The sequence below is a fragment of the Stegastes partitus genome, unplaced genomic scaffold (genome assembly GCF_000690725.1).
Source record: "Stegastes partitus isolate 25-593 unplaced genomic scaffold, Stegastes_partitus-1.0.2 Scaffold821, whole genome shotgun sequence".
Lineage (NCBI taxonomy): Eukaryota > Metazoa > Chordata > Actinopteri > Pomacentridae > Stegastes > Stegastes partitus.
The window spans coordinates 131,870-147,746 of record NW_007578552.1 but is presented as its reverse complement, the minus strand read 5'-3'; the positions used below and the strand labels follow the sequence as shown (position 1 = coordinate 147,746).

Sequence of the window (15,877 nt, the reverse complement as noted above, 5' to 3'; positions counted from 1 at the left end):
GAAGTAGTATAGTATAGTGTAGTATAGGCTGCAGTTTCAGGACCACACTTTTAGGGCCCTTGTCTTTCACAACATCATAACCTATTGATAAGGGTGATAACTAAAATGTGCACAAATGTGACTTTCTGTACAAGTACTTACAGTTTCAAATCACTATTCCACTCAAACAGTCATTTTTAAATAACAATTTACAGTTTTTAAAGGTTTATTGCTCCCAAATACTACTTTCTGCCCTGCATGTTTAACTTGGCTGCTAAGAGTTGCATGTTGAGCAAATTGTGCATAATCAGCATAATTTCAAGGTTTACCAGACACCTCATTTAAATGATTTCAATGTTAAACAAATCAAACTTGATTCACACTTAGTCATCTCGCTACAACTGCCACTCATCTTGTGATCCTTGCATCAATATGTGCTGCTCCCTTAGCTTTTCCAATTCAACAGGCAGTGCTGCTGCAAAAAGCAAGGGTCCTAGAAACGTGGCCCTATAACTGCAGTCTTGAAAATATAACCTTCAGTGCTGCAGACACACAAAATACTACAAGGTGCCATTATTGAGATACAACTAGAGTTTGACTGAGCTGTCTAACTGTTGATAACAACAGGCTGTAAATGTCAAGACTGGTGATCTGACACATTGCAAGATGCAAAACAAGATCAAATTGCCGTTCTGCATCCTATATTTTTGGCATCTTGCTGTAGGGATAATACAACACAAAAACAACCATTGCATTTTTTATTTTTTTATTTGACGATGTTATAATATTGTTGAGCAATATCAAGAGGTGTTTTCAGCTTCCATTAAGATTTGCACATTATTACATATAATAGGAATAAATAAATAAGTAAGAAATATATATATGTAAAGTTATTTTAAATATTGAAATATGTTGCAATTAATTGTTTAGTTGTCTATTGACATTAATACTGAGAATGAAAGCTTTGCCTCCAAATACAGGAAAAAACCTGACAACAGCATCAGCGACTTGCAAGCACACTATCAAGATGACATCTCCCTCTGTGTCTTTTACCTGTCAAACTGGTAGTTTCATATTCACAACCTGTGCATGTATTTCTGTGTCCTCTCACTGTCATATGCCGTGGAAATGGTTCACAAGAACCTTTATCAAGGTTGCAAGAAGTTCCTTACTCTCTCCATTGCTACTGTTTCCGTTGCTTCTGTTTCCTTTACCACCCCGGGAGAGGCAAAGTCCACTTCATCCGACTCCCTTTTGGGGTGCAGGAAGAGGTAGTACATCACGAGACACACCAGTCCTAGTACTGACCCGCCAAAGATTAAACCAATGACTACCAGCAGAAATGTGCTTGCCTCCAGTCCTGGCTTCAAAAAAACCAACAATATTGGGGCGGCAACATTTACAACAGAGTAGAAAAAGTAATAGAAGGTCATTTCTCCTTTTGTGTTCTGTCCTTTCACGTTGAAAAAGGTGAACATGAGGATGACTCCTATGACTGCCCGGTAGAGCATTTCAAGGCTCCTGGATTTGCAGAAGTCGGTTCCAAGGAAGTGTGTCCATGTTGTTCCCAGCAGCCAGATGACAGTGAGGGCTATTGTGCTGTAGATGCTTAATATGAGGAGGAGGCTGTAGCTGAGAATGTGGCTGGTAATGGTACAGACTTTGTAAAGGAGGTAGATGGCTGTGGGGAGGCCAGAGGACATCTCTCTGATGTCGGGATGAGACCTGCGCATGCAGCAGCGATAGTCCACCAATGCCCAGGCAGCACTGAAGAAGGAGAAGGCCATGGATAAATCTGAAAGAAAAGGACAGGTGGTATAAATAATGATTCTGTACATTTGTGAACATGCAAATCACCTTCCACCTCTACTTACACTGCATGGCTGAGCCCTTGTCGTGGCCTAGTAATATGTAGATCTGTAGAAGCAGCTGGGGAACATTCTCCAGGAAAGCCTCAAACAGTTTCAACATGCTCAGATCAGTCGCCATACAGAACAGTTTCTTGTGCTCAACTTCTTTTTCTTCATTTGTATCAGCATTTGTTGGTCTCCAAATCACGTCGATGCCTTTCTTCAGCAGGAGATAATATCTAGCAACAGGCAAAGCACAACAGAAACAAAGTCAGACTGGCTGCCACTATGCAAAACATTTCTGAAGAATTACTTTGCTTTGCTGCTGCACAGACAGTGATGCATGTGTACATCTTGTTCCTGAAGTCATGCAATACATGATGGCTTGAATGTGGTCATTCTCGTTTGCACATTCCAAAACACCATGCTGTTGTGCATGCTGCACGTTTTGAGCAACAGCGTGCAGGCACTCCTTGTTACACAAGCAGCTCATGTTAGTTGACAGATAGCAAGTGTTAAGCAGCTGTGATCTTATCAGAGTTGTCATTTTCATTACATACCTGGTGAAGATGCCTATTCCGCACACATGCAGGACAGCAAGTTCACATTTTGACAGGCCTTGTATGGTTGTTTCTCTCTCTGGGTAGGTGAGAGCATCACTCATGTCGTCCCAGTACCAGGCACAGCTAAAGACCTGGGTTACCAGCAGCCCAGTCAGAACAAACATTACAGTCAGTCCACTCCACAGATAGTGACCTTCTTGGAAATATTTCAGAGCCAGTCCAATGTCCGTCCATATGTCAAACACATACAAGAAGAGTCCGAGAATGGTGAATAACCATCGCCGTCTGGAGTACTGTCCGTCTGACTGAGCCATCATATCATCAATTAAAAAGGTAAGCCAGTGAAGATAGAAAATTCTTTGTGCTCAGTTTTGCTTTGAAGTTTCTTGACAAAAGCTGCTGTGGACGTTTTCCAGCCGTTCAGGAGCCGCTTTGGTCAATCTGTAAAAATAATAGAAACAAACATTGTTAGCAATAAAAAAAAAAAGAATAAATTAAAAAACAAAGACACTGTTATGAACATGCACAAAGAGTTTGTTAATATACAAGTTTACCACAATTTAAAAGAAAACTCTGTGTTAGCTGAAGATTTGAAATGCAATGACAGCAGTGAGGAACTGCATCATGTTTTCCTGCCCTTCAGTTTCTGTCATAAACGGTTTAGTATATCAAGTCCTGATAAACAGCACACTTAGATATGTTGTACAGAAATAATCAGTGACGACGTAAACAGCGATGACATACTTATATAATTAGAACTCTTACCTAAGACGCATTGTGTTTTTATCCTGGTTGTCACAGACCAGCATTAAATACCTATTTGCTAAATCACGCAATATATCAACGACTTAGAAAGATTCCACTTGTGAAAAGACACATTTAAAGGCAAATTCACCTCCACAAAATGAATCCATTGCTGTGTAACTTTCTGTACTTTCCAAGAGCTGCTTTCTAAACTGTTCTGAGCTGATCTTCAAATCTCAATTTGATTAGATTCTGTTTAAAGAATTCCACACTGTTGTCAGTGCACATCATCCTACTGAGATCACAGCTACAATAAAGAACTCTATCACACACATACAGAATTAAAAACAGTATTTGAACTTACCTGTACATTTTCCTCATGGTAGAGAAGTGTGTATACTCACAGAAGCGAACCGTTCTGCATGTGGCAGTTCTCTTTCTCTTTCTCTGAAATTTATGACAAGCTCCGCCTCAACCAACACTGAACTTATATGGTCAAAACGGACACAGAGATAATTACGTAATAGCCTTTGCCAGTATGTATGTAGGTGTGTGTGTGTGTGTGTGTGTGTGTGTGTGTGTGTGTGTGTGTGTGGGTCTGTGGGTGACACACTTTGTACTTCCTTAAAACAGTTCTCAATTCTTTATATCGCAGACATTTTTCAAATGTCTAAAAACAGTGGATAGAGAAGAGTCTGCATTTTCCCAAACACATACTTTCATTTTCCAAATGAAAATTCCTGAATGAAAACGGGTGTGTCTTTTAAATGCGAACTGGGATAATGCCTCACTCACTGACATTCCCGTAATCGAGGTGATTGCTGGAAGTGTGTGAATCATTTCACCTGAACAACCCTGTTGAGCGTCATGATTTCCAAAAGGGGGACATTACAAACTTAAAAAAACTCTAAAAGAAGGAATATGAAAGTCTAAATTAGGAATTACAATCACAATCCTCACACACACACACACACACACACACACACACACACACACACACACACACACACATGCACCTTGGATTTCCTGGCAACCACTATGGCAACCTTTGCCCGGTAGAGTCTCTCACCCACAGGACAACACCTGTTGGCAGGTCTCACGGACAGTTACGACATAGTTTCAATACTATTTACTTTTGTTATAGTTTTGGTATATAAGACCTTTTCATGGCCTTGCGTGCAGTTCATTGTGTGGTAACGCCATGGGACGTGAGGCTCTTGATCACGTATTTGATCACCACACTGGTGAGGAGGAGAGAGGCCAGGAAACTGACAGTGAGGACAGATTAGAGGAGGAAGTGTCAGAAGATGAAGACGATACAGAATATACTCCAGACCGTGGTGTGGATGGAGGTGAATCTAGGGGGAATTTCAAGAGGAGTCTTTTCCTGGAGGAGTTGGAGAAAGCCATGCTGGCACCCCACATGCAACAATGCCAACACCTTCCACGAACACCAGACACTGCAGAGAGAGATGCAAGGCCGAGAAGCAAAATCACTTGTTACAAGCAAGAAGTGACAAAAGGAAGAGATGCAGTCTATGTGTGCCAAGAGACATGAAAACAAGCATAATGTGCCATAAATGCAATTCATATATGTACAAGGCACATGCAACAACCTGCACATATTGTCTAACATGTGTATGAGAAAAAACCCCATTGAAGTTTGCGTTAACCCACTCCAAGTTCAGAAGCCTGATTTTGTTTTTCTGTTATCAGGCCTAAACATGTCTGATATCTTATCTATGCACCACTTCACTTGAGTCGATGGAGCCTATCCCAGCTGACTCAGGGCAAAGGCAGGTTCATCTGGACAGGTCACCAGTCTATCTCAGGGAGACAAACAAGCACACTCACAGTCACACCTATGAACAATTAAGAATCACCAATTAACCTCAATATGTTTTTGGACTGTGTGGGAGGAAGATGGAGAACCCGGAGAGAACCCACACTGCATGGGGAGAACATGTAAACTCCACGCAGAAAGATCCCAGGTGTCCTAACTGGGGCGCAAACTGGGGATCTTCTAGCTATGAGGTTACGGTACTAACCACCAACCCCCAATGCATGAACACTGTAATGTTATTGTTCTTGTTAGTTGTTCTTAAATGTATTAAGTTAATGATCTTGGGATGTTGTGAAATTGACAAGTTTTGGGGAAAATTTTCTTTGTACACAATTAAAATCTTCCCAGTCAAAAGTGACCAGTAACACAACAGATGACACAACAGGTGTTACTTTGTGTGACTGTATAAAGATGTTAATGTTTTCAAAACAAATGTCCCTGGTAACTTTGACCCAGACTAGTCTGTGATAGACAATATATTATGTTTTATCTGATTTATTCTTGTAGTCAAAATAATCCAGAAATGATGTTTTTTTTAGAACTCAAGATGTGTATTATCAGATACACGAGGCCTAGAGGCCATACATAACAAATAGAAGTTCAAAACTTGTAATGTTCACAAGAACTTGAGTTTTTAAAAAAAAAAGTAACACAACAAATAGTGATACAATATGCAATAATACAGTTTTTATGATAAGTCTTAATGGAACAGTCATTTTTGACCTGGAACACAAAACTGTTTAACACAAATGAACACAACATGAGGGTTAAAGAGGATCAAAGAGTAGTCCTGTGGGCTACATAAACCTCTGGGAAACTACAAATTTTACTTCCCTTTGTTTGTTGTGCTGAAAAATAAATTAGATGTAACGTGTTAATTAGAGAGTGGAGTAGCTGGAGACTGATTTTGTTGTCTTTCAGGGCAGCCAGGGTAGCTGTTCCTCCCTGTTTCCAGCTTCTCTTGAGGCTACGCTAATCAGCAACTGGCTGTCTTCATGTTTAAAAGACAGATATGAAAGTGGTATAGAGTTTTTTGTTTGAATCTTGGCAATATATGAGCACATTTTTAAAATTGTTGAACAATTTCTTTAAACATAGGTTGATACAGGAGTGTGCACCATAGTATTATATAAAAAAAAAGTACAGGTATTAAATCTAGATTTTGACACAGGACAAGACAAAACACCACCACAGAGGAAGTGTCACAAAGTGGAAACAAGAACCAGCTGGTAAAGCAGCCTTGTTCAATCGGTAAAGCCTCATTTTCCTGTCTTTAGTCAAGAGCATGGTATTTCAATTTGCAAGCATTATTTTTTCATTTTACTTTCAAATTTTGTAGTGCTCGCTCTCTAAACCCTGCCCAGTGCAAATCTGCTCTGCTTCTGCTCACAAACTGTCTCACTGAGATATTCTCACAAATGTCCTGTGCTTTAGTTTAAGTGCACATTTAGGCTGCTTCTGTGCACTCACAAAACATCTGGTGTCTGGTCCCTGTCAGATGCCCCCTACCACTTAAATTCTTGGTATGACATTGGCCAACAAACTCCTCCTTGCAGGTGTGCTTGCTTTGCTTCTTATGACATTTCTTAACGGGGATGTTTTACGTGAGAGCGAGAGCACAAATCTGAGAACAGAAGTTTTGTGAGTGCACAGAAGCAGTCTGAGCGTGAGGGGATGCAGCCGAGGACAGTTCTGACCAGGAAAAGAGCAGTTTTGCACCTGAGCAGCGGCTACTGGAAAGAGAGGGTGAAGTTTGGAGGGGAGATATGACAAAATTGGAACATAAAATGAAGAGGCAATGCTTGCAAATTGAAAGACTTGCTCTTGATGAAATATAAGAAAGTTGCTCCATAATTTTGCAATTTGCATTTGGAAACTAGACTTTCTGAGGCTGTAGCTTGGCCCTGTAACTCCAGAATCTGAGCCTGAGTGCCAGATATAGTTGAAAGCAGAGTTGCTATCTGCAGGCACTGAACTACTCCTTACACTCCAAACCTCTAGGCAGCGACAGAGAGCCCCAGCTGTTTCCTCTCCTGTGCGTAAAGAGCCTCGTTGGTCAATCGCAGCGGCTCGCTCTGTGGACCCTCCCACTAGCAGAAGGGTGACACGCCATTCAATTGCTGCCTGGCCCTGTGCATGTAGGAAGCAGGAGGGGGGCTTTGAGCGAACAGAAGAATATCGTACTATTTGATAGAAGGGGGGAAAAGGCCGCATTTGCGCTGCGTAAAGCAAAAGTTTGACGGAACTGCGTCGACATGGGGATCCGAAAAAAGACTAACAAGAACCCGCCGGTGCTAAGCCATGAGTTTGTCATCCAGAACCATGCAGATATTGTTTCCTGTGTTGCTATGGTGTTCCTCCTCGGGCTGATGTTTGAGGTAAGTCCACATGTTGAATGGGTTTTAATAGTGGATCGTGCGTCGGAGGGGATGCTCGGAGGACACAGCGGACCGACAGCTGGTGGACAGAATTGCCGAATACTCCCAATCTGTTCTCCTGGAAACTGACATGGCTGTCTGATCCATTCTTCACTCTACTTCCTCTCGTGATCGAAAGTTTTCTGTGCGCCGTGGCGTCGCGTTTGCTTTTTATTCTGCGCCTTGATGAACTCAACCAAGCAGCCAGGCGTTATCGTAAATATATCCCCTCTATTAAAGTGGAAGCTCGAGTTTACTTTCCATCTGGCGGCTTCACATCCTAAAATCGATATTTCAAATGACTCCTTTTCAGGCCCTGCGGTTTGTGCGCGTGACGAAAAAACAAACTCAATAAAAAAACTTAAAGTTGTGTATCCGCAACCGTGTTTGTGTGTAAATGTTTCAGCGTGTTGCAAGTTTGCAACGCTGTAGCTGTAGCATCTCGACGGCTGCGTTATTTCTGCAACACCCTGGACGCGCTTAGTTTACGCGTAGATGTGTTACGTGGCAATCATACAACGATTGAGAGGGCTGTCATCACCGAAACCCGCTTGCACCAAAACTGAAAGTTGTCCGCGAAGCTAAAGAGCGCTTTAAAAAAAAAGGAACTACATGCTGCAGTTTGACAATAGAGATCCGATCACACAACGCGACTGTTTCTGTCGTGCATTTTGCGCGACTTTAACTCAAATACGTGCTTCATTTTAAAGCATGTTTCATGCTCAGTGGAAAGCAACGTGTCATGTGGCCAGAGTTAAAACTGCCTCCTGTGTGGGCTTTTCAAAATAAAATTTATGTCAGCTGCTGCAACCTATATATTGTAAAAGAATAACAGCAGAGTTTATTTAATAATGGTCGTGGCTTATTTAAAATTGTAATAACTTCCAGAGAGCGTTTCTGCTTAATTTTCTAACAATTTGTCGCCCACGTAGCTATTTTGTTGTGAAGGAGGGATGTGCAGCTCCCCGCTTTAACCTTGTTTTTTGGGTAACTTGATACTTCTGTGTTAGCTGGTCCTCCAACACGTTTACATGATTGGATCTTTTTTTTTTTTTTTTATTTTTTTATTTCACTTAAATGATACAGTTATGCATACATAAATGTTATTTCATATTTGTGTCAGAGCTGCAGCAATTAGTTATATAGTTGTCAAAAGTTCTATTAATGTACAACTATTCTGATAACTAAACTACAACTAATTTGGTAATTGGTTTGAGTCTTCTTCTCTCTCTCTCTTTTTTCCCTTTGATTCCAGCTTCTGATATTAGAGTATATTTTTCTGGTTTCTCTATTTTTCTGTATCAATAAACTGTATGTCATTGGATTGTGCGTGAAACACAACATATGAGCATTTTGAGATTTAACTTTTTCACCATTTCCTCACATTGTATCGACCAAACAACTAATCAGTTAAAGGGCCGGCGTTATGCAAAATTACACTCATATGTTTTTGAATATAGTTTTCCAGAATAATCGTCATTGATTCATATTTTAATTTACTGCAAATATATGAGCCTGGATCCTCTTCCTGAAAGGAGTGTTGGTAGCAGCAGCTCAGTGAGATTTAAAGCTTCATACACTAAAACATTTCATCTCCAACAAGAGTAGATTAAACAAAACCAGGAGTAGATTGAACTCATTGTGCCGTACTTCAAGCTGAAACTTGAAACATCTTGTGGAGATGCATGAAACCTACACTAACCTGATAAAAAGAAGCATAATATCAGACCTTTAACTGAGAAAATAATTGCTTGAATAAACCAATTTGGTACTTTATCACCCTTATTTGTTGTTGCCATATTAATATATTCCATAGTCTCATAGTTTTGGCAGGTCTTTAAGTATTCTAAGCCTAAATATAATTGAATATCTTGTTAAAATACAACTTTAAAACTAATGTGTTCATTTAATTTTAATATTCTTGTGCACAAAAAAGCCCCAATTAAAGCCACCCTGTGTGGGACCTGCAGGGCATCATTGATATATAAAATAAAGAAAACATTCATTTGTAAAATTAAAGCTTAATAAATCTTGCAACCTGAAATAACAGTAGAAATGTGTTGTGCATAATTGTCTGGTCCAGGTTTACATGCCTGCCATGAACAGTTCTGCTTGTATTCTCTCATTACTAAAACATTTTTTTATCTACAGGTCACCTCAAAGTTTGCAGTGTTATTCATCACTGTCCAGTACAACGTCACCATATCAACAAATGGTAAGTTAAACATTGGCATGTGGTGACAACAGATGCGTTTTTGATGATGTGTGAATGTTTCGTCTTTAGCACATAATGCAGTTTTTTCTTTTGAGTTTTCTTGCTGTGGAAGCCTCTCATTTGGATTCCAGAGTGGTACTTACGTGGCCTTACACAAACCCATTTGAGAGCTCTTTTTTTTTTCCCTTTAGAGCTAAATTTAGTCCGCCTGATTTATAAAGTTCTCTTGTGGCAAGGTTGCGCCGGGCGAATTTGGGCTAAGGTGTAATATAGGCCTCACAATTCAAGTCCTGCTCGTTTCAAGGTTAACAATTCCTTTGCCAACTTCAGATACTGTTAGAGGAATGCGCCACCTCAGTACTTATTCACACTGTGTTGCACAAGGCTGAAGGTTTGCAGGCTGCCAGCTGGTGATTCACTTCTTATCTCTGAGACCTTACCACTTACCTACCTCTGTAACTTATTTACCGCTTGTATCTAATAAGACAAATAACATGCAGCGCCCAAGTCTCTCTGCAGCGAATGCACTAGGGGGCAAATTCAATAATGTTGTTGCATTTTTTCTTTGTTAGTGCTGACTTTTGCAAACAATTGGATTGATTTCTTCATGTGGATCCATTAAGGTCGAGCGAAGGGGGCACCGCGCAGGCTTTCTCAAACCGTTTGCCGGAAACCGTGTTCATGTACCTCCTATCTCTGGTTCACAGATGCATAGTTGCAGGCAGTATAGAAAATATGTGGCTGTGGAAAGACAGAAGAGGATCTGAGTGTGACCGTGTGCTAATACCGTCTGTGACTCAGACGTTTTCTCAGTGGCGTAATACTGCACAGTCGAGACTCGCTAATCCAAACACCTCACCTTAGGAATTAAGGTTATTAAACTTGTGAATCACTTGACTGAATTGAATTAAACAGCTTAGCAGGTAGTATTAAGGATCAAAAGCCTGCATGAACCAGGTGCATCTCACGTTTTGGATATAAATGAAACGCATTGCCGGATAAAACTAGTAAAAAAAGTAGTAGTCATTGTTGGTGACTCTGCATGACTTGCATGTTCTCCAGAGGCCCCAGAGGAGTCGGCTGTGAACTACTTCCACCACGGCATCAAGGACTTGGCCACCATCTTCTTCTACATGCTGGTGGCCATCATCATGCACGCCATCATCCAGGAGTACGTGCTGGACGTAAGTGAGACAAAGGGATGTGTTCGAGGTCGCGGTTGTCAGTGAACAGTTCTGCATTGCTCATTGTTGTGTGTCTTTGCAGAAAATCAACAGGAAGAAGCACTTCTCCAAAACCAAACACAGCAAGTTTAATGAGTCAGGCCAGCTCAGCGCCTTCTACTTATTCTCATTTGGCTGGGGCACAAGCATCCTGCTTTCTGTACGTACTCTTGCTACCTGCCATTGATTTGTGTGTACTTGTGTTTTATGCCCAGTAAACTTATTTAAAAGCTTTTTTCCTTCTTAGGAAAACTTTCTGTCCAATCCAGTCACCCTGTGGGAGGGTTATCCACATGCACTGATGCCGTAAGTTGTTGTTTTAGTTGTCACCGTTAAGAGCTTGTGACTGTGACTTGTAAAAAAAAAAATCAGAATTTCTTGTTTTCTTTCAGATTCCAGATGAAATTCTACTTCATTTGTCAGCTGGGCTACTGGTTACACGCTCTCCCAGAACTGTATTTCCAAAAGACAAAGAAGGTAAACGTGTGCAGTGGCTCCATCATTTTGCATATGGGATGATGTACTGTTGCTGCTGTTTGTGCCCCGAGGCCATTTCTTGTTTGACTTCCTCTGCTGCGTAGCATTGTTCCAAAGAATCGTGCTCCTCTTGCTTAAATCAACGTTCGCAGCCACTCTCCTGTAAATATTTTGACCGTTTCTGGCCTCTGTTTACTGTTTAGGAGGATATTCCACGCCAGCTTGTGTACATCTTCCTGTACCTGGTCCACATCGCTGGCGCCTACATTCTGAAGTAAGAACCGCCACTTTGGAAAGCCTTAAATTAAGTGTGTGATTTTGTGCGGCTTGTGTTTGTACACAACCCCTTCAAGAGAGAACCGGTGGTGTTTCCGTGTGTCGCTCCCGTCACTTGTTATAAAGAAGTCTCTAAAGTCTCTCTGCTTGTGTCTTTCAGTCTGAATCGTCTGGGCCTGGTCCTGCTTGTGCTGCACTACTTTGTCGAGTTTCTGTTCCACGTGTCCCGACTGATCTACTTCAGCAACGAGAACAGACAAATGGGGTGAGCTCTCGGCATTAAGGTTTATTAGATTGAGAATTACTGTGGATGAGAAGAGTTGCGTGTGTAATCACGGTCATTCTCTTGCCTCACAGCTTCACCATATGGGCGGTCTTGTTTGTCCTCGGACGGCTGCTCACCTTGTCCTTGTCTGTCCTCACCGTTGGCTTTGGCCTCTCCACAGCTGAGAATCAAGGCTTCGATTTGGCTGCGGGAAACTTTAATGTTCTGTTTGTTCGGTAAGTGTGTCTAAGAAGAGAAATGGGACTAACCGGTTCCTAATTATTTGAGAATTGAGGTGGATTGATTCTGTTCCTTTAACCTTTAAAAATGTAAAGTTTATCCACTCTCATATCTACATTTAACTGCATTAAGGTGCCAAACATAATGCAAAATGTAATTGTGTAACTTTCTTGATCTTTTCTAATTTCTATGGTAAATGTACCATGACCCTGAGACAGCTGCAGTAAAGTTCTATATAAATGGATCTTTGTAGATTTAATATCTTTTTGCACCATGTTATGCTGAGGTAGAATTTCTTTGTTGTCGTTGCATATCGGCGATGGAATTAGTCAACAGCCTTTCAGCAAGATTTGTCACTGTCAAGGAAGTGAACACAACCTTCAATTAATTAGTATAAAATACAACCACAAAACATATCGTACTGAGCAGATGAAAGGCTGGGTGAGAGAATTCTTCCTCTGTTTCCACTATTTCTGTCACTACTCTACACATCAGTACTGTAACTGTTAGCAGATTTTTCTTATGAGTAGGACTTGAGAGTCTGTATCTGCAGTTTTCCAGTGTCACACAAATCTGTATATACCTTTTTGAGATCCTGACTGTTCTCTCTGTCCATTAGGGTAACTGTCCTGGCAGCCATCTGCCTCACACAGGCCTTTATGATGTGGAAATTTATCAACTTCCAGTTGCGCAGGTGGAGAGAGCATGCCCAAGCTCAGAGCTTGAAAAAGAAACCAGTTCCTGCCAAGAGCAAATCAAAGAAAGACAAAGGTGAGCGAATGACCACTGAGTGTGTTTCATTTTAATAAAGCAAATAAAACATGGAATTAATGAAACAAGCAAAATTAAATTTGCAGTAAATATATAAAATCTGCCATCAACATTTTTTTTTTTTACTTGTTGACATATTTGTGTGGTGTTTTCATATGCTGGTGGACATGTCAGCATTCCCACCTCTACACTGCAGTGCATAGATTCAGACTATTAGGATTTGATATGAATGATTTAATATTCTTAATAAATCTGTTGATTTGCAGGGTGGGGCTCTCCATTTCATTATTGTTTTTCAGAATTGGTTTCTGGTTTGAACATGTACGGCTAAATAACTTTATATTGGGTTGCATAGATTGTTTTCTGAGTGTCTGAATGGAGTCATAGGTGAGCTGGTGTGCTCAAGCTGCTGTGAGGGGTGGAGACAAAGGCAGGGGCTTCATAAATCTGTACATTCTAGAGGAAGCAATGGTGTAGAGTTGGCACTAGCAGATTATTTATATGAATAAAAGCATCTAAATATGTAACTTTGATGCACTGAGGTGAGTTTGTAGAGGGACTCATTAAAATACATGATAACAATTTTAGGCTGAGTCCACACATGCAAGAGTACGTTAAAAATATGGAAAGAAAAAAAAAGGAACTACCTGTCCACATGAAGATGCAAAACCCCAACTGAAGCACTGCCAAGAGCATGCAAAACCAACAGACAGCAATGTAACCCTGGCTCTAGAATTAGAAGCACAAAAAATACCTGTTAACACTTCTGGTAGCCTACCAGCAATGGCATGTAGATTAGGATAGAATCATATTTGTTGACTGGTTCTAACGCCTCTGTTCTTCACTGTGGTAGAAAAGTAACTGTACATTTATGTGTAAACACGTAAAAAGTCCTGTCAGCCAGGTTGGCACCGACACTACTTCTGCTCCATCTGCCATCACACATTGTTGCCTCGGGTGAACAAAACTCATAACACTCTGACATCACAACCCAAAAACTCTGTTCTTCCTGTTTGCATGCCTACATTGCAACCGCAGTTTTTAAATATCTTTACCATCTAAAAACTTGTTTTTCAGTGATGTAAAACTGGGTTTGCATTTGTTTAAAAGGCCAAAACACTTTCAAAAACACCCATGTAAATGTGCACAATGCCTCACAAATAAGTTAGAATGCATACATTTAATTTCTCAAATGAAATCGCAACAAACGAGTACCATCTGTGCTTACCTGATGTTTAAACAGGCCTAACTTGCATGTGTCCTTTTGTTTTTAGCCAATGGAGTAAATGGAGTGAACTCTCACGGCGCCGATTCGCCGAGAGCAAGAAAAGAGAAGTCCTCATAAAAACATTCCCTTCAGCCCTTCCTATCGGCCCCCGTCTTAAAGAGCCATCTTTCCCGGCGCCTTCATGGCTGCGTCCCGCCAACAGATTCTCCAGCTCCTTGACATTCATTTTCAGCTACCCACACAGGACAGAGGACCTCCCCAGCTGGACTCCAAGGGCCAGAATGCATTTAGCTTTGCTTGTCGCCAGGCATCCAGCGCACCTTCATTTTCCCAATCTTTGCCCTGCTCGCCATTTCAAATGAAAAGAAAAAAAAGGAAAAAAAAAAAAAGAAAGAAATAAACTACGAAAAAAGACCTTATTTAAGAAGTGCCTATTGATACAGATTGTTTTGTACAGAGTGTGTAATTTTGAAATTTCAGGAATGATCACTTCAGTGTTCAATGTTTCTCCCAGTTAAGGTCATTTCGTGCTTTTTCTAAATACTGTGTATTCCAGCTTGTCTTTTTTCCCCACCCTTTTTTTTCCCTCCCCACTTGTATTTATAACCGCTAGCCCAGCTCCTCTCCTGTCCCTGTCTTGAGGGATTTTTAGAGTTTGAATTTCCTTGTAATGTCTCTTATTTTTCCATGAGTGAAAGTAGCAAAAAAAAATCTCTCATCCTAAAGATATGACTGGGTTCACACCATGGACTCAACCTCACACAGCACCTTTATTTACACCACGTCACTCATCAACAGACACCTGTAGATGAAAAGTAATGTATACAGAAGTAGTTTTTGATATTCACTCATGGACAGAATAAAGAAAAGCCTATAAAAGCAATCAAGGAGAACAGGAGACGACATGCTGTAGATGTAGATTCACAGTCAGTATTGTGCAAAACTGCCAGCAAAGACGTAGTAACCTGATGTAGCATTTACTTATTGGACTTCAGAAGAGCTTTGTAATCACAATGTTTCTTGCCATGAATTTATACAGAATCTATTGCAGTTGTATCTATAATGCTGCTCCTGAGTAAACACACCTCGTGTTTGAGTTTGTGAGAGATGGAGAAGACCTAATCAGGCGAAGACATCCCTTTAGTGAGTTTGACTGAACCCCTTGTCTCGTATGGTCCTGCCTTATTTTGCTGTTTAAGTGGAATGGTTTCACCATGTTTGTTTGACCTTGCAATTATTGCTTAAAAATGTCCACCAGAACGGTTTGTTATAAAAGCATGGACTGCTAATGAAACAACTGTATTTTGTTTGGCTTTTTTCCCCCCTCCTAGCCCACTATTGACTGTGCCAAATGAGCCTGATTGACTGTTGATATATGCCTTTTACTTACATGCCATAAACAGAATTTCCAAAGCTATGGAGTGCAGTCAACTGTATTGTAAGAATCGATCACCTTGGTAACACCGGCTTATTCTAAAGAACAAACCCATTAACTAATTTTAGGTACACAGTAGTGAGTCATGGTTGCCTCCAGCAGCATGTGGTTTTCTCAACTTACCCTGAGGGTTCATCCTGCAAAGGAATAAAAAATGGTCTATTAAAAACAACCAGTGTTCAGATGTATTATTTGGCTGTGGTAATGTTAATGTACACGTTCTTTTTTTGAATTAATTTTATTTTGCTTAAAGAAACAGACAAGATTTAGTTACATTTAATTTATATGGCAACAGTTCACAGCATATGTAATCTCAGGGTTCTTTACATAGTGAGGCGAAGACATAATATA

General features: G+C 40.6%; 2 protein-coding genes across 2 annotated transcripts; one reads left to right on the top strand and one right to left on the bottom strand.

Annotated features, from left to right (window-relative positions):
- Positions 1 to 723: 723 nt before the first annotated feature.
- Positions 724 to 3,576, bottom strand: xkr9 (XK, Kell blood group complex subunit-related family, member 9). The gene is made up of 4 exons (XM_008292614.1): positions 3,501 to 3,576; positions 2,390 to 2,833; positions 1,854 to 2,068; positions 724 to 1,774 (listed from the first exon to the last, which is right to left on the bottom strand). The coding sequence occupies exons 2-4, from the start codon at positions 2,707 to 2,709 to the stop codon at positions 1,128 to 1,130; spliced, it is 1,182 nt and encodes a 393-aa protein (XP_008290836.1). The 5' UTR covers positions 2,710 to 2,833; positions 3,501 to 3,576; the 3' UTR covers positions 724 to 1,127.
- A 3,389-nt stretch (positions 3,577 to 6,965) lies between these two features.
- Positions 6,966 to 15,694, top strand: tram1 (translocation associated membrane protein 1). The gene is made up of 11 exons (XM_008292613.1): positions 6,966 to 7,357; positions 9,548 to 9,611; positions 10,674 to 10,795; positions 10,878 to 10,994; positions 11,082 to 11,140; positions 11,227 to 11,311; positions 11,515 to 11,585; positions 11,748 to 11,852; positions 11,945 to 12,088; positions 12,712 to 12,863; positions 14,138 to 15,694. The coding sequence occupies exons 1-11, from the start codon at positions 7,235 to 7,237 to the stop codon at positions 14,206 to 14,208; spliced, it is 1,113 nt and encodes a 370-aa protein (XP_008290835.1). The 5' UTR covers positions 6,966 to 7,234; the 3' UTR covers positions 14,209 to 15,694.
- Positions 15,695 to 15,877: the final 183 nt, after the last annotated feature.